General features: G+C 46.8%; 1 protein-coding gene across 1 annotated transcript in view; it reads right to left on the minus strand.

The window, feature by feature from the left end:
• Nucleotides 1-765: 765 nt before the first annotated feature.
• The window catches only part of VCP (valosin containing protein), a 22,475-nt gene continuing 623 nt past the window's right edge, over nucleotides 766-22,617 (minus strand). The window contains exons 2-17 of the mRNA XM_027665335.1: nucleotides 17,793-17,904; nucleotides 17,239-17,411; nucleotides 15,317-15,459; nucleotides 12,095-12,225; nucleotides 10,247-10,378; nucleotides 9,739-9,841; nucleotides 7,872-8,005; nucleotides 7,509-7,644; nucleotides 6,383-6,495; nucleotides 5,596-5,760; nucleotides 5,374-5,496; nucleotides 4,085-4,297; nucleotides 3,073-3,381; nucleotides 2,051-2,206; nucleotides 1,613-1,767; nucleotides 766-1,225 (exon numbers count right to left, since the gene is read on the minus strand). Coding sequence (XP_027521136.1) covers nucleotides 1,120-1,225; nucleotides 1,613-1,767; nucleotides 2,051-2,206; nucleotides 3,073-3,381; nucleotides 4,085-4,297; nucleotides 5,374-5,496; nucleotides 5,596-5,760; nucleotides 6,383-6,495; nucleotides 7,509-7,644; nucleotides 7,872-8,005; nucleotides 9,739-9,841; nucleotides 10,247-10,378; nucleotides 12,095-12,225; nucleotides 15,317-15,459; nucleotides 17,239-17,411; nucleotides 17,793-17,904 — 2,404 coding nt within the window. The 3' untranslated portion in view covers nucleotides 766-1,119. The remainder of the gene's footprint in view (nucleotides 1,226-1,612; nucleotides 1,768-2,050; nucleotides 2,207-3,072; nucleotides 3,382-4,084; nucleotides 4,298-5,373; nucleotides 5,497-5,595; nucleotides 5,761-6,382; nucleotides 6,496-7,508; nucleotides 7,645-7,871; nucleotides 8,006-9,738; nucleotides 9,842-10,246; nucleotides 10,379-12,094; nucleotides 12,226-15,316; nucleotides 15,460-17,238; nucleotides 17,412-17,792; nucleotides 17,905-22,617) is intronic.

A 22,617-nucleotide genomic window follows, 5' to 3' on the forward strand; every position in this document is an offset into this window, starting at 1 on the left:
CCAAACTGCGTTTTTGCAGAAACCCTCAGCTCCTGCAGCCCCTAAAAGCCAACAGTGCACGGCCGCTCTGTGCATCCCACAGCCAATGCCTCAAGACAGGCCACCCCCACCCCACCAAGCCGAGGGCGGGGCTGTACTCCAGACCCAGGGCTTCCCTGATGTAAAACCACCAAATACATAAGTAGCACATTCTTCAGTTCAGAGAAGAGAAAATAAACCAAGCAAGGCAGAAGAGGGGGAAAGGAAGAAAAACCATGATCAGAAGCCATCGATTGGGTCTGGGACACCATGCAAGGCCAGCTGATCTTCCAAGATCAGTGATACACATGGAATGTGCTGAACATCCCCTCTCCCCTAACCACAGTGGTGTCACACTGCACTGCACACACCAGAGGCAGCCCAAGTGCCCCTTGTGCCTGGAAGAGATGGGGATTGCTGGAGAGGTCCTTTGCTGCAGAGCCAAAGCAGGAGGAGATCTGACAGCTCATGGCCAGACTCAAGAGAAGCAACACCAGGTACCTGCTTGCCAGGCTCTTACCTGGCACTTCCCACCAGGCCAGAGCAGGGCAGAGACTCCGCCAAAGCCATTTCTCCCATTAGCAGAGCTGGGAGGAGTTACACGTGAACAGCAGCCCTGAGCACAGCAGGAAAGCACACGTACAGACGGACAGATGGACTCCACTGGAGCAAAGAATGCTCAGACAGTACCAGAGACACAGGCTAAGATAGTGCCAGCACCACACAAAGGAACTGCTGGGGCCTGGCTAGAGTTTTGTGGGATTTTTATTAATTTTTTTTTATTATTTTTCGTGGGGTTTTATTTTTTTAATACAGGCTAGCGTTGTACCCTTTTGCTAAAGCTGCTGATTCTGCCACATAAACTAGAACAGAAATTTCTCAGAAATTAAGTCAGTTCCCCTTCCTTGTTAATTCACTGTCTGCCTCCCAACTGAACACCACTCTGGATTTGTGTTTGCAGAAAACATCCCCTGTACAAAGTCTGACGTGCAGCTACACTGTTCTGACTGAGGAATGAAGAAGCCAAGAGTCCACTGAACATTGGATTTTTCCCTGTACAACGTGGCCTGGTGTGGAGTTTGGTCCACGGAGGACAGCGAGTTAACCATAGAGATCGTCGTCATTGTCTTCGCTGTACACGTTGCCCCCGCTGCCACCTCCTGTGCCTTGGCTCGGACCGGCGCCGCCCTGGTTGCCTGAGGGGAACCTGTGTGCAGCAGAGCAGGAGGGGAGAGAAGAGATGCTGTTCAAAAGCCTCCTCGCAGCTCAGCACCATCCCCTCCCTCCACACCAACCCCTGCTGATGCGTAGGACAGGTAGGAGGAATGGGACAAAGTCTTAGGGCAGGTCAAAGGGCTCACAGCTGCTGGCTGTTGCTTGTGTTACAGGAGAAAGGTTGTTGGACTTGAGTAGCACTAACAGGGCAGCTACAACTGACCTGCAGCACAGCCTACACTCACCACGCTGTGGGGAACAGGAATGTGTGCTGTACACACTGAGGAGAACAGGAACTCCCAGTGGAAAAGGGGATTGTTGCCCAGAACCCATCAGAAAGCTGCCTAGGTGCCACCCGCCCCTCACACCCCACAGGTACCTGAAGCTGCCAAAGCCACGGCTCTGCTGTAGGGTCTGTGCAAACATCTCGTATTTCCTGATGTCATTGTCACTGACAGAGCGGCGAGCAAAGCGCATGGCCTCCTCAAAGTGATCCCTACGGATCTCGGGGACCGGGTCATCCTCCTCCACCTCCTACAGCAGGACAGAGGGACCAGGTGAGTCGTGTGCCTGAGGGCCATCCAGAGCCTCCCTCCAGGCCAGGATGCTCCAATACTACCCCCATGGTAGGGGCTGGAGAGGCAGGCATGAGCCAGGGCTGCAGCAGGTGCCTCCTGTGAGCAAGTGCTGACCATGAGGCCCCTGAGCAGGGTTCTCAACCTCCCAGAAGATGAGAAGGAAGTGCTCCAGCTCCGTGCTCTGCGCAGGAGCCCGCTCATCCCCGCGGATGCCAGAGGAATACAAGAGCCCCACTCACCATGGCAGAGGGGTTGGTCTGCCGCTCACGCTCTCGCCGGATCTCGCTCTCGATGGATTCACGGATGGCCAGTTTGCAGGCACGCTGGCAAATCTCCGTCAGGTCAGCCCCCGAAAAGCCATTGGTCATCTTAGCCAGGAAATCCAGGTCGACATCCTAGTGAAAAACACAAAAGCAAGAGAGGCCTTTCCTTAACACCTCACATCCTCAGGTGACAGAGAGGTGTCTTCAGACCCCAAGGTGCTGCCTTAACTATAGACAATTTTGGAAAGATTAGCTGATAAGATTCTTGTTTTTGGGAAAACTTAACCACACATGAAAGCAGGCTATGCTCCTCACACCCACCAGGAATCCACAGGGTGGCTGTAAATGCCTCTGCACTTGCAGATTTAGGATATGATTTGCTCAAGTCTCAGCATGAGGAGTTAAACAAAATACCATCAGACTGGAAATAGAGATGGGGCGCAGGCAGACCAAGACAACTGAGCTCTCCTCCTCCCACTCAGCTGAGAGGGTAGTACAGCAACCTCCTTTGAAACTTTCCTTCCCAAAAACACCTAAAAAGGTAAGCTGGGCATAAAAAGGCTTGGGCTCTCACTTCATGCCTGCTTTTCTCTGAATAACTCTCAGCTGCATTATTCCTTCTCCTCAGGCAAGGGACACAGCTCTTGCCTATGGCAGGGTTCAACAACAGCTCACTGCAATGGCTCCTCTTCAATTTCAATTTCCCCACTCTGTGTTCTACAAGATTTTTTTTTTTCAGAGTACCAGAAACTTTTCCATCTCACCATAACAGGCTTTTCTGATCTTGCACCATGAGCAGAACTCCACTATGTGTGGAGACCTGCTGTGGTTGCACACCAGCACCTAGCTTTGCTGATACCTAGGCTCTGAGCTCAAGCTTCTTTTTCCACCCTACCACATGGATCAGCCTCCAGGCCCCTGTGCTGTCCCCAGCCTGTGAGGAACATGAGCAGCACACAGCAAACCCAAGCCAGATGCAGTCAGGGCACAGATCCTACCTTGGCAACTGGTGATTTCCTCAGGTTGGCCTTAAGAATTGCAACCCGGGACTTCTCATCAGGCAGGGGGATGTAGATGAGCTGATCCAGGCGGCCGGGGCGCAGGATGGCCGGGTCGATGATGTCTGGTCTGTTGGTGGCACCGATGATGAAGACATTTTTCTTGGTGGACATGCCGTCCATCTCCGTCAGGATCTGGTTGATGACACGGTCTGCGGCACCGCCGCCATCGCCAATGTTCCCACCTCGGGCCTTGGCGATGGAGTCCAGCTCATCAAAGAACAGCACACAAGGGGCTGCTTGGCGAGCCTGCAGAAAGCAATGGGAGCCATTACTCTGTGCTAATACCTCTCAAAAAGGGGCACGCTGACTCCACACTAAGCCTTCTCTACCATTAACACAGTTCAGAGGAGTACCAGAGCACTGCTGCCACAAGGAGAGGTTGGAAGAGCTGCTTCAGAGTAGTTCCCTGCCACACAAACCCTCCATTAAATTCTCCTGAAGAAGTTGAATTTTGCCAAAGTGGGAGAACTGTGAACCAGGTAGAAGAGTACAAACTCCAGTGACCAGAGGGAAAACTGGAGCCATTTTGCTGGAGTAGAACTCTTCCTGCAAGACCTGAGGATGTCAACTGGTTATTCAGGCACGCAAGTAGGTGAGATATATCCAACGGAAGGGGGAAGTCCAATCGTTGTCTTCAGCTACCTAATGTGTAGTTATTGGGAAAGGGAGCTGGATCTTTCTTCACAGCGTGCAGTGAGAGGAGGAGAGACCACAGGCACATAGAAAATCTCAGTGAGAAATATGGAAAAAAATTGTTCACAATGAGAGCGCTTTAACACCAGCACACAGGTCCAGGGAGCTTAGGGATTCTCCAACCTGCTCTCAGGGCAAGTGGGAAAAACACTGAAGATACGAAAAAGAACCAGGCCAGTAAGACAGATGTGGTGGAGACAAAGTTCTGAGGTAACCTCAGCACAAACACAGCATGGGGAGTAGAAGAAACACTTACCTTGTCAAAGATCTCGCGCACGTTGGCTTCAGACTCGCCAAACCACATGGTGAGCAATTCCGGCCCCTTGATGGAAATGAAGTTTGCCTGGCATTCGTTGGCAATGGCTTTGGCCAGCAGTGTCTTACCACAACCAGGTGGCCCATAGAAGAGAACCCCTTTTGATGGGGTCATGCCAAATTTGAGGAACTTGTCTGGGTGCTCCACAGGATACTGAAGGAAAACAAACCAAAAAACCTCTTGTGAGGAGCCAGAACAGGCCTGTACCTTGTAAGAACAGAATACTTTGGGTGGGAAGGGACAGTCCAAATCCACTGCCATGAGCAAGAACACCTTTCCCTGATTCAGTTTGGGTTCTCTGTCTACCAGAAACACTACCTGAGATCTCTGTTGGGTTAAACACAAGAAACTGCCTAGTGCCATTGCAGTTTTTAAGTGGACACCGGTCCATTTTTTTCAAAAGCACCATGGCTAAGTTGGAAAGCTGCCCTAAATAACCCCTTTACCTCTAGGAACTAAGTACCAGTTCAGGTAGTTTTCCAGCACACTTAACCTCAGTTTCACTCTGCCCTGCAGAAGCAAAAGGGAACAGCTCATTACCTAACCTATTTGCTCTGCTCTCCAGAGACAGGCAAGGCGTCTGATGTGAGCCCTTATCCTCAGCAATGAGGTCAGACACAGACAGGTGATGATTTTAACATCAGAAAATTAGACAGATTCTTTTATTCACAGACAGGATGTTTCTACAGTGCCAACTGAAAGCAAGAATGTATCAAACCAAATCATGCCCATGCAGACGCCTGGAGCTTCCACAGATCACTCATGACTTTTTGTCCCAGCCCTTCCCTTTGTAGAGGGCTTTGCAATTACTTCTCACCTGTCCCTGTGCTAAGGCTGATAGGGAGCCCTTCAAAGGCTCTCTGTAGAAGCATCTTCATCCACTGTCTGGCAGATAAAGCCACCATGTGAGATGATTCTCAGCAGTGGTCCCACTCCTGGTCTCCACTTAAGAGAAGCAGAACTGTGGCTTTCTGCATGTTACACAACACCCACCCAAAATGTCACTGTAGACTCAGCTCAGGGAAGCCTGATGCTGCTCCCAGCACCTTCCTCTCCAAATTCACTAAGATGGAACAGCATAGTATTTATAGTCCATTACAAGCAGATACCATAAAGCCCCTGCATTTACCCTGTTTGCAGCCCAAACAGGAAACTGAAGACATTCTGAATTTTATTATCATAATTATTTTTCAAGCTGGCTAAGTAAAAAATCTTTCATAAAGCCTTACCTGTACAAGCTCCTGGAGTTCTCTCTTTACATCTTCTAGACCACCAATATCTTCCCAGGTAACTTGTGGCACCTCCACCACAGTCTCCCGAAGGGCAGAAGGGTTGCTCTGGCTCAAAGCCCACTGTCAATACAAGAAACAGCATAAATTCTAGCATGTAATGTTTTACTTGCTTCAGAGAAGCAACTGCACCCAGAAGAAAGAGGGGTACTCCTGCATTACCCTGAAGTCATCCATGGTCACAGCCAGCGAGTTCATTACTTCAGCATCGATGGTTTCATCTTCCAAGTCTATGAGATCCATCTTCTTTCTGATAGCCTGAAGAGCAGCTTCTGAGCAAAGAGCAGCCAAGTCAGCACCAACATGGCCATGGGTCTCGTTTGCCACCTGAAAGCAGAGCACTGACTATGACTCACAGGGATATACGCAAGGTCAACACTGGGAGGTGCAGAGCTCTGGATGTAGAACAGCAACACCAGGGCTTTCCTGCGGATCCAAGTGCTACCACATGTTTAACAGGCAAAGACACCGCTGCTCCACTGCCTACCAGAGATCAAAACTGCATCTGGAATTCAGATGTTGTGCAGAAAGATAACCCTGAGGACTGCAGTTCTTCATTCAGGACAGAGATGACAGGCACTATCCAGCTTACAGATGGTGTCCAGTTGTACCACAATGCTCACCCAGCTGTGTGGGAGCAGCTTCGAGCCTGCTGCCCTTTTAAATAGAACACCACAGCAAACAAACCCAGGAGGACAGTGGCAAGGCACTTCCAGATTGGAATGATACATATTTGTTTCACTTAGCCACGCCATTCTTTACTAGTGAGCGAGGGCTTTTGGTCACTGGTACACCAGCCAGAAGGAACCCCAGAGGTCATACATTCATTGTAGTTTCACGCTGCCCTAATCGAGCAACTACATACACGTGGTCAAGCTTTAACAACTCTCCCACTACAAAACAAGAGCACCAGGAATGAGACAAGCTTTCCTAATAGCACACTACTCACCTGTTCCAGATCCACATCATCAGCCAGTTTCATATTTTTCGTGTGGATCTGCAGGATCTCCAGGCGCCCAGTGGCATCTGGGATACCAATATCCACCTCTCTGTCAAAGCGACCTGGGGAGTACAAACACTTGTTGAGCTTTTGATTCTGCACAGTAGAGGAGCTGAGGTTGCTGCCTTCTCTGACTGAACAACGTGATGACATGCCACAAACAACTTCTGAGACTGTCAGAGCTTTGCATTTCTCTGCAGTATCTAGCAGCACAGTAGCAGAGACAGGTCAGAGGAGAAGGAAAGATTTTAGCCATTTGGGAAGTGAGACTACTGTATTAGCTGTATACAGCTTACTGTATATAAACATAGCATTGCTCATTTAGTAATTTTTTCTAAGTCTCACTTTTAGGAAATTATGCTTCCCCGAACCAAGATACCATGACAAATTTTTGTTTATTTCTACCTTTGTGCCTTTAACACAAGAGGTCACAATTACTGAGAGATTTAATTTTTCAGAACTTTCACGGCAGTACCCAAGCAGTCAAACACATGAAACCAGAGGGGCAGGAAACCAGGGTATCACCACAATATTAACTTAGTTAGGTATGTACACCTGTATTTTTCCTCTAGTCATGGCTGTGCTTCCAAATGGCTCACTACATATTTAAGAGGCCATTTGCCCCTACACACCTGACAGACTCTACCAAGTGGTCACACACCAGACGTTCATTCCCAATGCACTCTTTTGAACACCTGAATCTCAGAATCTACTGTATTTCTCATTAATAAAAGACAGAGAAATAGATCATTCAGAGCTTTCTGCAGTCTAAGGCATGAACATCCCCTCCGGCATTTACTCCTTAAGCGTGTCCTGAAATAGCCTCACCTAAGAGAGGCTAGCACACTTTTCCACTTCAAAGTATTATTTCTACAAGCTCTCACCTAACATGGCACAGAAAACGGCACCAAAGGCCGGAAGCCTAGAAATTAATTCCTAGCAAGCAGCTGGAGACAGGGTAGTAGTTTATGTAACACACAGGAAGTGTTAAGCATTAATTTCTGCTCAATCCTCCCGGGGCCCCTGAGGCACGGCCTGCGACAAAGTATGTGACACACAAGAAGAGGTGTGTTACCGAATCTCCTGAGCGCTGGGTCGATGCTGTTGGGTCTGTTGGTGGCTGCCATCACGATCACGTGTGCTCTCTGCTTCAGCCCGTCCATGAGGGTCAGCAGCTGAGACACGATGCGACGTTCCACCTCTCCGTGTGTCTGTGCAGAGAGAAAGCAGTGGTTACACCAACAGCTCTACAAGGAGCAGGGGAGCCAGCACTGCACCAGGGCAGGTAGATACAACATGATGGTAACAGACATCAAGAACTGTATAGCATCCTTCTCACTTCCAACCCAATTGCTTTACCCTGTAGTCAAATGCAGAGATTTGTACCAGCTGCTACCAAAAAGGACATGCTGCTTTACCTCCTACAGGCTCTCTTTACCTTCTCTCTTTTAGGAGCAATGGCATCCAGTTCATCAATGAAGATGATGGCAGGAGCGTTCTTCTCTGCTTCCTCAAATGCTTTCCTCAGGTTGCTCTCAGACTCACCAGCCAGCTTGCTCATGATCTCAGGACCTAAAAAAATAGCAACATTGTGGCAACGAGAAGAGAGGCAGCTAGCCCCAAAAACATGCAGCTCAATTTTTTTAGTACAACAACCACATGGGACAATCTATATTTCAAGCCAAAGCAAATACTATCAATCAAGTTCACTAAATCTGCAGCTGAAAGGCAAGACCAGCATGCAGAATTACTTTCTATCATTATTTTGGTGTTTTCAGTTTAATCTAAGAGAATGCAGCACTAGTCAATGAGCTACCTTTAGCTGCCTCTTTCCTTACCCTATTTCACACCTGGTGAGCTTCTCTGTAATGTGCCACCACACACAGTTAATGCCAGTCCTAGCTTGCAAGAGAAGCAATCAAATTATATATGGTGATGAATTATCAGGGTAGGGAGGGAAAAAGCTCTGTGAAGCCACCTTTAGCTTATATTACACAGATACACATTTACCTTTGTATGATCCTATAAATGAGTTTAAAAAATTAAATCAAACGGACACGAACAAACAAAAACACAATCCCCATCTCCTCTCAAAGGTTAAATAAAAAACAGTGTGCAAGCACATCAATCCCAAAAGGAAAGACAGCATTCCTCTGACATCTACAATTGCTGAACACTAATGAAAGTTTACAGATTTTTGCATCATGCTGATGGGAGTGGCAATGAACAGAAAGTATGCTTCTAAAGGACCCAAGAAAAAGAAACCTGACCCTCAGGAGCACTAAGGTTCCAAGCCACAGCACCACGGGTGTGTAGGCAGGTACTCTGAGTGTTTCATTACAGGTAACTCACCAGTTCATACCAACTCTGTCTACAACACTGCCTGCAGCTCAGAGTTGGGACCAGCAGACAGAGAATGCATCGCTAACTCTGACAACGTTATTTTTATTATGTGATAGATGTACCAGTGTCTGAAGAAACGGCTGGTGCATTAGCATTCAGTGACAGCTTGCACACACTTGAGGAAGTACATGACAAGGGTGACATATGGCTGAAACAGGCCCATCTACATCCACTATCTTGAGATACAAAGCAAGTCACTTCCCTACTGCTGGTCAATGCTGTGCTGTGTTACATTCTCCTTTGCTGTTGTTGTCACGGGCCTACATGGCTGAAATCAGAGAAGAAAAGCTGCACTCCTTCAGTAAAAATGTTCAGTTATTCCAGCACTGACTAAAATAGGACAGAAAAGCAGTGCAGAAAATCCAGAATTTGGCCCTTACTAGATATCAACCAGCAGCCAGCTCAGCTGCTACAGGGGAGTTATCAATAGGAGTTCTGTCACTTGTAGCAACATCCCAAGGAATTCATTACAGTTTTCTGGGAAGTTCCTTCCAATTAATGTTACATGAAACAAAACAGGTCTTATACTTTACATGAGGGGAAAGAAATCCACAGCCACAGTAGCTTCTTTTCTGAATGGAACATGATGGGAGCAACAGAAACCTTGCCAGCTCTGCCCTTACCAACATAAATGAACAGATAGATAGACTCCAAATTCCTGTGTCACACTGCAATCTTCCAAGCAACCTGCTACAGCACAGTCAAGCTTCAGGGAAGTGCCACTACAGATGCTTCCACACAAACAGCCTTCAAGTGTCCCCAGAGACCCACTTGAAAGAGGTAAGGAAGGATGTCAGGGAGACAACGTGGCTCTAAGCATGCCCTATGAACATCAATCTGTACCATAAGATGAACGAATGAGCACACAGCAGATCTGGGGCCAAAGCAGCCACAAAACTTACCGTTGATCAGGAAGAAGAAAGCCCCCGTTTCGTTGGCCACCGCTCGGGCAATCAGTGTTTTACCAGTGCCAGGAGGACCATACAGCAGGATCCCACGTGGAGGCTGAGGACAAAGGCCAGGGGCTTAGGTGGTGAGTATCTAAATGCTTAAGTAGCTTCACAGTGAAACTGTAAGCATTTGATAAAGCCAGTCTGAAACTGTGATGCAAACTCATGTAACAGCTGCCATCGCAGCATTGCTATCAACACCCTTATACTTCGCATGACACACAACAAAAACCTTGCCAGTAACTGGCAGCTCTGACTCAAAGCATCACTCCTTTTACAAGATGCCAGCGCTTCAGTCTGTGTCCAGAACAAGTAAGCAAATACTCTTCTAACACCAGCATTAAAATAGGGGAAAAAAAAAAAAAAAGCCAACACAGATTACTTATTCCCCTCCCCAGTGCCTCCTAAACCCCCATCCTGGAGAGATCCACTCATCCAGCTGGTGCACACAGGGACGTACCTTCACTCCTATGGCCTTGAAGAGAGCAGGGTGTCGGAGGGGCAGCTCCACCATCTCTTTGATCTGAGCCAGCTGCTTCCGGCAGCCACCGATGTCGTCGTAGCCCACTTCATTCAGCGACTCCTCTTCATCCTACCCAGAAGGAAACACATTAAACATTTCAGTGAAAACAATAGTTCAACAACCCCTCCCAGTCTACAGAAGCCAAGAATACGGATTTTTGCTCGTAGACATTTCTTGCCTGTCTTGAGATTCTCACTTTCAAGTCTTCCTGGTGTCTTCTACCATTGTTCCTTATCTCTGTCTTCCCAGACATACAAAGGGAATTGCCTGCACGTACTCAGACTTCACTGAAGCCCACCTCCTGGAATGACAGCCTCTGCTGCCAGGTTCCCTACAGACTCTAGCACAAAACAAGCTCTGTGACCCTTTGATGGGGCTAACAGAAGTAATAAGAGACAACGTCAGTATAAAATATACTTTCTCCTTAAACAGCAAGTGCTATGTCTAACTACCTGACATGGTCTGTCTGACACACAGTTTGCAGATGTAGCATTGTCTTTTGGGACTGACTCCAATCAGCACAGAATGTTAAGATGCAGACATATGGATAAGATCAACTGTAACCAATCCTTTCTTCACAGCATCCATTCATTCAGCTGTCCAAACCTACACTGGCCTCAGTTATCTGTAACATTAGGTCACACCAAAATAATAAAATAACAGTCTAGAATCTCAGAGGGGCTCAGTCCAAGCCACACTTACTTCAAGCAGGGCTGGACCTATCAAGCACTGAAGGTCTCCAGGTTTGGAGATTCCTGCCTGCTCTGGGCCCTGCTCCAGGGCTGGGGAAAACATTTTTCCTAGTATCTACTGGGAATTTCCCTTGGCCCGGCTTATGCCAGTGCCTCTGGTCCTGTCCCCGGGTACAGCACTCAGAAGAACTGGTCATCTATCCCTTCCCACCAGGCAGTTGTCAGGAAGCCTGCCCTTTAGCCTTCCCTTATCCAGTCTGCATCATTCCATGACCCCAGTCCCTCCTCACTCAATCTGACCTCCAGCTCATCATTCTGGTTGCCTTGACTGAACTTGCTCCTATCTGTCACTGCTGTGTCCTGAAGGGCCCAAATTGGATTCATGGGGTGCCCAGATGCAGCCTCACAAGTGCCACAGAGATGAAGACAGCTAAACACAAACCAGCACTCACTCTGTTTTCAAGCAGAAAAAAGGCACTTATTCTATGAATTATGCATCTACCGTAGCTCATTTCCTGCTTTAAAACAGTAAGGTGACCAAGACCTGTCAGACAGGCCCTTCGGGCTGCCTTAAGGTTGCAACACTCAAGGCTAGACACCTAAAGGGACTGGGGAAACATGTTTTGTGTTTTAAAGTCAATAATTTTGGGATTTCAAATTTCTCATTCAAAAAGTACCAATTGCTTTCTTTTCACGTGGCTGGCATGAAATTTAGCAACATTATAAGCTCTCCCTGCTATGGATCAAGGGAACACTGGAATTAAAAGAAGTACCTAAGCTTGAGGTATCCAGATAGCTCCAGCATGAGGTATCTGGAAGCAGATGCAAAAGAGCTGCTGCCAAAGCACGCTTCTCATCAGCAACCCTACACCCTGGTGCCTTCAGCATATGAAGAAGGACACTGGAAGTAAATTTCTCTGACTACCTTCTGCAGCAGTTCATCTCCTGAAAACAGAGTTTCTAACCATTATGTTCAATATAGAAAATGGCAAAACAGGAACTGCAAACACTGCTGCCCTCAAGCACTGCCATGGAAATAGATTTTGGACAGAGGAGATTCAGCAGGAGAACCACATGGCAGGATTCTGCTCACCTCTCGTTTGATGGGCTCTCCTTCACAATGGATCACTGTGTCTGGAGCCACTATGCAGTAAGGGCTTGGATCTGTCTCCACCACTTTGAACTCCACTGCACGCATCCCTCCACGCACCAAGAAGATGTCACCTGTAAAATCCCACACATCAGTGGCCTCCTCCAACCCATATCTCCAAAATGTTGACCCCTGTACCATCAGCAGCCCCAGAGTTCAAGGAAAGGGGTTACACAAGCAGACACTGCTAGCATTTGTAACACTGCTCTGTGTGTTAAACTCCAGATCTGCATCTACTGTGACCACCCAAGCACTGCTTAAGTTCTCAAATTTCATCCAGTGTGAAACAGCAAACAACAGAACACCCAGTCCAAATACAAAACACAAAGGCAAGGAAACACATTTCTTTTCCATTCAGTTTCCATTTAAAATTTCTAGAACAGGCAGAAAGCCCTAACTTAATAAAAATTCATTCTGAATTTATTATAACTAGTTGCTACTAGTTATAACTGTTTGTATACAGAAAGAGAATAACAAATAACACTGCCCTATGATTCCTGGCTAAACTGGGCTACAGACCCTGGATAACTTCAGCTTGTGTCTGTAGTGTATTCAGAGCTATTTACAGCAGAAGTGCTACAAGCACAACCCCAAAACTGCATTTGGTTCTCTCCACACTCTCCCAGTTATTACTTAAATTACTCTGAAGAAGGGAATTTAGTCAGGGTGCAAACTGGCATACTTGTTTTGGTTTCAGCTGCGATAGAAGTAATTTTCTTCTTAGTAACTGGTAAATACAGTGCTGTGCTTTGGATTTTCTATGAGAATAACACTGATAACAAACTGATATTTCAGTTGTTGCTCAGCAGTCTTTACCCTGAACCAAGAACTTAGTGTCCCATGCTCTGGCGAGGACCAGGTGCACAAAAAACTGGGAGCAAGCATGGCCAGGAGAGCTGAAGCGAACTGGCCAAAGGGATATTCCCCACCACAGAATGCCATGCCCAGTATATAAACTGGGGGGATTTCACTGGGGAATGCCAAGCACTGCTGGGGGATGGGATGGGCATCAGTCAGCAGGTGGTCAGCAATTGTGTTGTGTAACACTTGCCTTTCTTGGGTTTCATCACTACCCTTTTCCATTACAATTACTACTATAATCTTCATTATTGTTACATTTTACTTTGCTTCAATTATTAAACTGTTCTTATCCTACGAATTTTTATTTTTTTCCTGATCTCCTCCCCATCCCATGGCTGGGTGGGGAATGAGTGAGTGGCTGCGTGATACTTATTTGCCTCCTTTCCTGCACCCAACAGGAACGCAAAGGGTTGAGACAGCGACAGATCCCAGCAGGCAATCAAATCAAATTTGTTACAAGCACTCATTGTATCAGTGTAATAGTAGCTGGTGACAATGTAGATTTGCACTTGTTCTCAGGGTGTATTTTTTAACACTTTATTGTACCTGTTCCCTGGGGTGATATTTATGGTCCTTGGGGCCTGGGCAAAGGTTATCATTGGGCTGTTCTTCGCAGTAGTGCCTTATGATACAATGGAATTACTGGTCGGGAAGCAAATCTGGTACCTGCACTGAGAACTGCTTCTCCTTGAGTTCATCGGGAGCCATCCACTGGGAACTACTGGTAATTGCACCTTTGCTACACCTCCTCCCTCCCTCCCGATGTCTTTCTTCTCCTTCGGGCTGACTAATGTAGCAGTTGAGAATTTGAAAGATTTTTAATATCCTTTCAAAACACCTGAAACCAAGCTGGTCCTATCACTGAATCATGGAATATCCTGAGTTGGAAGGGACCCACGGGGAACATCACATCCAACCTCTGGCCCTGCACAGGACAGCCCCAAGAGTCACACCATGTGCCTGAGAGCATTGTCCAAACACTTTTGGCTTCTGGAATTCTGTCACGGTTGGTGCTGTGAACCAGCATGTTGCTGAATGTGCTCCAGGTCTTGTTTCAGGTTAACACTATTTAAAACATCATCCAGAGATGTGTTCAGAGCATGGACAGTTATGAGTGGCAGGGTCTGTGGAATGGTATGGGAAAGCAACTAGGACAGTGGTTACCTCCAACATTTTGGTATCTCAATCCTGAATAAGTGTACAGTCCTGAAAAACTAGTAAAATACCTGGAAAAAGGTGTGCTGTCATGCTGGCAGTTTGAGAGAGACTCAAATCACTGCAGGGTGGTGGGACCTGGCCCAGGCCCATGGAACCTTGTTCAACACTATTCCATACCCTCAAGGGAAAAGAAGGTCTTTGGATCTGACAAACCATCAGGCACTGAGGCTACTCCAACCTCAGAGACACTGAGAGGGTGCATCACATTCCCAATCGTGCACCAGCCTCTGGAAAATCAAATGATTTAGTGGACTGTTCAGGACTACACCAAGCACAAAGGGTGGTAGGACCATCAAACACATATACACATTTAGCAAAAGCCACCTGGTGACTGGCCCTGCCCAATCAATGCTTCTGTGTACTGTAGAAGGGGATAAAGTTCCCGTAGTTCACATAAAAAATAGGATGGGGAAAACAGTCTTGGTTACTCCTGGCTCAGACAAAGGCAAGCCCATCTGTGGTTCTGCTCTTCCTCAAGGACCTGGGTGCACCTGGTGGGTGATGTGGGAGGATGGGGAAGTACAATGTATGGCTCAAGGTGATTTGATTTTGGGTGAGAGTAGGAAATTAACTAAATTGTATTATGTTAAATGCTATATAATACTGCATATTATAGCTCCTATGGCAGCTATATGCACATCACCACCTTGCAGCAGCCATCTCCACCACTCCACATTTGGGGATCTGAACCTGACTCCCCTCTGATTACCATATTAATTGAGGATGAACTTTGAGGAAACCAGGTAAGCACTACGCACACCCAACCACCTCATTAATATGCAGGCAACTCCCCAATTCCATCAAAAGGTAGCAACTTAGTTTCATGATATTTTCTCTCAGTCCCACCTGAGCCTTTTCTGATGATCTCTCATTTTACACAGGTAAAAAAAGCACAACTATCAAACTGCTCTGCCAGCCAGCAGCAGCAATTGCTCCTTCTGAAGATTAAGGAAAATTTAAATCAACACCAACAAATTTCACTCTACAGATGTTGGTCTAATCTAACCTGTGCAAGCTTCTAGAAATTCTCTGTATTCAGTCTTAGGACTAGCTCACAGTTGCTGCCATGAAGACAGGCATTATTACCTTTCCTGATGGGTCTGTAGGCTTCCAGGAAGTAGGGCTTGAGATAGACCTCAAACAGATTCCCCGTGATCCCCTCTACCGTGTCATCAATCGGCAGCACGTGGATACGTTTGCCATATTTCACATCTGGGCAGGGCTGGATGCTGCAATGGAAGAAAATGCCAGTTAGCCACATCATGCTGGACTTACACCTGAGTCTGGAGAAGGCAGGGATGCCCCGTTCCAGGAAAGTACATCCAAAGACCACACCAAGTCCTGGTGAAACCTCTCACCTGCATAAGAACATTTCAATGCTGAAAACACAAAAATCATACCACCAAGGGCTAGTCTTCACAGCACACACTTGCCTTCACTCCTCTCAGCCCTGTTCAAGACCACTGGGGAGTTTCATACTTTCTTCCTATCCTTCTGCTCTCCTGAAGCCCCACTCACTGTCCCCAAGGCATATTCACACATTACTAATGCAGCCTAAAGACCTGCAATAGTCACAAGAACCAGTTGCGTGGGAAAGTGAGCTGGGGAAAACTTTTTGTTCCTTCTCTCTCTCACTTAATACAGAGACCAGGGTTCTTGTTGCTGACAAACCTGATTTCTGAGCAAAGGTTCTCACAAGACCAACCAGGGGTAAACACTTTTGCAGCCAGCTGTCTGTCAGTCCCACTTTGTGGGGGCTGACAATTAGGTTAAAGGTTGGAGGCCCCTTCCCCCTTTTAAAATACTACAGTTACTACTGTGAGGTAAAACAGCCTACTGTAGCCACAGCTCAGAGAATCAAGCAATGGCAGAAAGCTCAAACTGGCTTTGCCAGCTAAGAGAAGCCTGTGTGGAACTGTAGCTAAACACACAGCTTTTCATATGTGACTTTTGCCACATATCCCAACAAATTCTTTTACCACATGCCTTACAGAGAGGACATAGCAAAAGGGTAAAGGAAAAGACATACTATCCCAGAAGGAAAACTGTTGACAGATCACAATCAGGAAGCGATTAGCACGAATTTGGATCTTGGCAGAAACGAGGGCACAGTAAGCAGTTAAAGACTGGCAAAAAAAACTTTGAGGGCAAGAGGTTTGAAAATTCCTTCACCTCACGAGTCAAGACAATTGTTAACACATTTGGGAGGCTGAGAACCGCTACAGACACAGTGTCGACAGAGGAGAGCACAGGCTGTCACACTAGAAGAGATTCCAACAGTAACCTCACATCAGTTTAAAGTAAGGATTCACCTCTATTTTAAATCCAGACAGGCACAAACCACCACTATGTCCCAACTACACTGGTGTTTAAAAATTACATTTTTTAGTGGTAGAGAGATGGGTGGAATGGCCTCATTTCTCTCATCTGTGAAGTTTGTATGAATAACATTTTGCATTTAAAGATTATTCCAGACACCACCTCAGAAAGTCTAGTGTCAGAAACCAGGCTCCAACTTGCCCAGAAAATGCAGAATACTCCCTACTGGGACAGTGCTCAGGAGGAGGAGTTGTTAGCCCTCTCATATTTAAGACTGCACACTACCATTTTTATGTTTGGGAAATGCTCACATGCTCCCTTTCTCCCCTCTCCCATCACAGAATGGAACCTGTCTCCCATAAGCCGAGATCCATACTTCAAAGCTTTCCTACTACTTTTAAGGTCCCTTCCAACCCAAATCATCCTGTGATTCTGCTTTCTGTAAGTGTTGCACAACAAAATCCCTGCAACGTTTTTTTAAGTGTTCCTAATTTTAAAATTCTTTTTACAACAGAAACTGGAATATAAGCATTCTTGGGGGATTTTTAATCCCGCTATTTGACTGTTTCATTCTTTTTGCCACTTATCTCTAGCAAGTTTTAACTTCTTTTTGCCACAGGGCAGCTCGGATACTATGAGATCAACTACTGTGTTGCTAATTCCTTCCACAGGTAACATTGTGTCCTCACCTGATCACATCACCCAGGCGCACCCTCAGGTTGTTGCGAACAACCCTGTTCATGCGAATCTTCTCATCTGAGCAGGTATCATCTGACAGAACAATGCAGACTGCTTCTCTCCTCTTCTTCCCTTTTAGCAGGACAGTGTCTCCTCTGAACAGCTGCAGTTCATCCATTTTTGCCTGTAAACAGCGAGAGAGTTAGAACAAGCTTTTGACAAAACAGGAGTTCAAGCATTTGAAAGGACAGTTACTTGACTTTGGAAAACGCACCTTGGAAGTGAAGCCAAGGAAGTGAATCCAAGCACAGAGGCTCCCACTATGCTGGTGTAGAACTAATCCTGAAGCCAAAGTAAGGGCACAAGCCCAACTGAATCCCACAAATCGAGACTCAAAAAACATTTTATCGCCGAAGAGAAACAAGACAACCCTCCCTCCCTTGTAATAGCTGCAGCTTCTGACACAAATACTTGTAGTCGTGTTGCAAAGTTACATTTCAAGTTAACAGACAGCAACGGCTTGCAAATTACCAGATTAAATGCTTTGCCTCTACAGATGACGCACCTGGGACAGTGACACAACACTGTTGTCTTCGTTGATGGCTTCATCAACAATTAACCGATTGGGCCTGTTCTTCTGCTTCAGAATAGCAGTCGATAAGTCATCCGCTTTAGAGCTGGGAGAGAGAACACAACCCATCAGGCTCAGTGACACTGGTCCTGTCCGGCCACCCCCATTTCCTATAAGTTTCTTTGTTGTCTCGTCTTTTAGAAATTACACTTGTTTGTAGGACAAAAGGGAACGTTTTTTTTACCAGGGACCAGCTGCAGGAGTTCAAAGGACAATGTTTTCCATCAGTAAATATAACTACGAGCCTCAAATGGAAATAGCTATGAAGCTATCTATGAAAAGAAGTGGCCAGTGAGATGTTGCTGACTGTAAGATGTTCTGCCTCAAAGAATTACTCAGATTCATCTGAAATCACATGTAAACACTGCCAACAAAACAAAAATCGAAGTCTATTTGCTGTGAAATCCCAGATAAATAGGGGAATTAAAGGACAATGATGCAGCTCTCCTGACAGGAAGAGCTGTAAGAGGTTAGCCTGCCAAGGCTTATTAGTTAAACCTAGCAAGTTAATATAAATATTCAAGTGCTCATACAAAATGATTCTGGGTCTTTTTTTAGGATATAAGCACCTTTCCATAATACCTTCACAGCAGTCACTGCAGCTCTAGCCTATGACACCACAAAAAATACAAGAGATAATTCATTCACCTCGATAAAACAGGGCAAGCAAAACACCAAGGAAAGGGAAGAAAGGCAGATTATTAACTGTTTTCCTTCAAAATGTAATACAGCGAATAATTCACTCTAGGAAAGAAGAGGAATTTGAACCAAGTGATTTCGGAGGAGCTCTTGGAAGTTGTACATTAGCCAGAGACAACAAGGGTGGACTGTTGTGTCTTCCCCCGGTGGGGGAGAACCTGGCTACGTTCTCCAAGTATTCCAGATGTGCCAGTGTCAGAATGGAAAACTTTGCACAGTTTGACTTGATTGTGACAAAAAAAACTAAGTCTGCCTTTGCCCTAAGCAAGCAGCAAGCACTGGCAAAGAGCAGGGAGCTTTGTAGGCAATGGTGAGAGTCATACACTTTGGCTCCCTTTCACTCTCTTAGGGATAGAATGACCAAAAAAAAACCCAAACTTTGAGTGGAAATGGCAGCTGGGCATCATTTGGCATGTTCACTGCATTTTTAGAAGTCCATCAGAGAGGGGTGACATACCTACAGTGTGATGTTACCCACACCCCTCAACACAGAGGCTTTTCCAAGACAGGCTACATGGTCTTGGTTCCTTCCTCCAACACATAAAAGGAGAAACAATACTGAGCAAGCCTGTGGGGGCAGCCAGCTTGCTTCCAAGAGGCTCTCAAGCTTCCTGTAAATCTGAGCAGCACAGGAAACATGTTGCAAATGACAGGCAACATTATTTTAAGTGAACAAAAGGGGAAGTTGCAAAACATATCTTTCCTGGATTGCCACTACTGGGAAAGTTACCTTTTTCCCCCTCTTCATTGCAGAGTGAAGGAGGGAAGATATTATAGATCTAGTCTCTGAACAAAAAAAAGGACACGAGAAAGGCTGCCGGATACATCCTGGAAGGAGCTTATGAATTCCATCTGCAATCTAAAATGTGGTCTTGTTAGAATCCTAAAAAGTCTGGGACTTCCAGGAAAACCAAAAGAGCAGTAAGGAAACTGAATACATTTTCAGGCCAGGTTGTGGTTAAACAGTGCATAAAACCAACAACCTACTTGCAAGGACCTTGCCCCGGCATTAGCTCCTGGCCACTGGAAACTAATTTAGTGGGAAGATTTAAAAATTTGAGGTAAGAGACACCAGGGAGACACAATACTCCTATTTGGTTTGTTCCAAGTGTGAATGTAACTCATACCCCCCTGACCACGAAACGTGGATCCAAAGGCCTTTTGATAAGAAACTGCTGCCAGATTCCGGCTACGTGAGCTGTCACTGGAACCGAGTGGCTGTCCCTGGGGACACAGGGACTGCCACAAAGCCTGGAAAACAGCCTGGGACATAAGATCAAAAATAAATGGTAAAGGGACCAGGTAGCAAGTGAAAGCTTTTCGGCCAAAACTGTCCACAAACCAAAAGCTGTGGGAAACTGGAAAGAAAGTCAGGACATCTCCCAACACGCGGCAGTGCTGAAGAACACGGCAAGAGTCCACTTGGTTCTGCTGAATGTGAGATAAAAGTTTTGGTACGGAAGAACTGGACCTACAGTTCCCTAAGAAGTGAGGGCTGGATCAATGTCAGGTGCACTTAAGAGCGATCGAAAAGCTTGGAGGCATTAAAAATGGAATAAAAGTCTCCAAGAAACAGCATGGAGGCATTCAAATGTGCGGGGTCAGTTTCAGTGCTCTGACCCAACAGTTCTGCAGAGACAAAAACAAAAGTTCTACAAAATAACAAGTCAGATAGGCATGATGTTATTTCTCCTGCAGATAAGGGTAAGCACTTGGACAGACAAGCACTCCCCATGTTCCATCAGTAATTTACGGTGTTGTTACCATCACCATTTACCCTTGTATCTCTCTGGGGGTTCCTCCTGCTATAGCTGAAATGACAGGGCCAAACAGATCTGTGCACCTCAACCACAATCAGACAAACCCTGACATCTGTGGGAAGGACAGCATGAACAGAAAATACCAATCAGGAAACCCTAAGGCATGGGTTGAGGCTCTCTCCTGCCAATTTTCCTACTCCTGCTGGCAAGCTTCAGCAAAGGGTAGGGACAGACAGCTAACCTAGGTAATTTTTACAGTTCCTCAGTGAGCTTTCTATCAGAGAGAGCCTAGTGCAAACCCTCCAAATCATCTCCCTGACCCACTCCTTTTGTCAGCTCCCTCACACACCTTCCCTCTCACTCCTTTCTTTCCCTGACTCAACAAAGAGACAAACTGAACACAAACTGCAGCTTTAGAGCTGTTTTGGAATTGAAAGGAAATTCAAGCTGCCCCTAGACAGAGGCCAGAAGAGAGGACACAGTGCTCAGCACAGTGAATGGCCCAGCTTGTACACAAAGTGCAAGACATCCATACAACTGAAGCAAATATGTATTAGCACTAAAGGCCAACCACAGTGGGTTCCCTGTTCACATCCTCAGCCCGCTTTCCTCCCTCAGTAAAGCAGTTCAACAGACCCATTTGACACAGGGAAGGAGCAGGGGGACTTTCTACAACTTAGAGAATCACAGACTATCCTGAGCCAGAAGGGACCCACAAGAATCATCGAGCACAACCCCTGGCCCTGCACAGGACTCCCCCAAGAGTCACATCACACGCCTGAGAGTATCAACCAAACACTTCTTGAACTCTGTCACGCTTGGTGCTGTGACCACTGTCCTGGGGAGCCTGTTACAGTGCTCAACCACCCGCTAGGTGAAGAATCTTTTCCTAATATCCAATCTAAACCTCTCCTGACACAACTTCACAGACTCACATCACTCCACAGTTTCTCTCTGTGCCAGAGCTCCCCTCGTTCAGCACATAACACCCAGAGGCATCACAGGGAAGGGTATGAAGAGTCAGAGCAGAAGGTAACTACCAGTTAGTGATCCTCCTGAAAATGACAACCAACCTCAAAAGCCCTGCTTAAAGTAAGGAAACAAGCTGTTCCTGTAAGTCTGTGCTAAAAATAAGCAAAAAGTCACTGTCTCAGAATGATTCCAGCTGCGGAAACAAAAGTGAAAATTGCCATGCCCTCTGCGTGCTGGCCTGGCTTTTTATAACCATCCTTATGAAATCACTTCCCAGATAGGAGAGTGTTTCTTACCACGAGTAGTTTCTTACCACCCTGAACAATTACAGACTAAACTGCCTTTCCCAGGCAGGTTTTCAAGAACAAAAAAAATTCATAAAAACAGTTTTGTCCACAAGCGAGGTGCCTGAGGTATGTGGTGACTGCAGTCACTTACTGGAACGAGACAACCACACGGTAAGTTCAGACTCGTGCTGGAGACGCCAAGTTTTCAACATTGCTTCAGACAGGCTGGCACAGGAAAACAGGAATCCCTTCAGAACCCACACTCCCTGAGCTTTTGGAATGCTTACTTGCCGTGCTAAGGCTTGGCTCAGCAAGATGGCTGCCAGCAGCAGGGACAAAAAATGGCATCTAAAAAGTAACCCCGTCCCAGCTGAAAAGTAACTTTTGCTGGTTCCTATTCAGGCGAGAAGAAGTTTGCTAACGTAGCAATCCCCTTTTAAAGACAATGTTCACCCTGCTCGGCTGCTCAGCAGGGCTCTGGGAATGTCAATTCCACCATGGCCACAGAATGCCTGGCACACCTCGCTGAAACTGACCCGACAGGACCGAGCAGGTCCGGATTCCAGGAGTGGCAAAAGGAAAGGAAAAAACACGTAAAAGGACACGAAAAGGACAAAAAGCGCCTCTGGCAAAGCCAAAAAGTCACTTCGAGTATCCCTGCTTTGGGGAAAATTTATCTTTCGGTTCTATTTTACTCCTCTCGAGGGGCACGTGGGCTGCGAGCAGGGGCTGTTACTCATTTCTGAGGAGAGCAGAAGACGATTCTCAGCCTGGAACTCAGCAGAGCCATGAACAGCGAGGCCGGACACCCGAGAGGAAAACACCGCCGATCGCCTCGGCCATGCCCGGTACAACATGTCGGCGTCGGCCAGCGCCAAGGCCCTCGCCAGCCCCGGCCCGGGGGCCGCGGCGAGCCCGCGGTGCCCGAGACGAGGCCGGGAAACAAAGCCCTCCGCGGTGCGGGGCCCGGCGGCCCCGGGCCCGGGCAAGGCCCTGCGGGAGGCCCGGCCTGGCCTCGCCCCCCCGCCATGACTCGACACT

Source organism: Corapipo altera, unplaced genomic scaffold (assembly GCF_003945725.1).
Source record: "Corapipo altera isolate COAL_440 unplaced genomic scaffold, ASM394572v1 61045, whole genome shotgun sequence".
NCBI lineage: Eukaryota > Metazoa > Chordata > Aves > Passeriformes > Pipridae > Corapipo > Corapipo altera.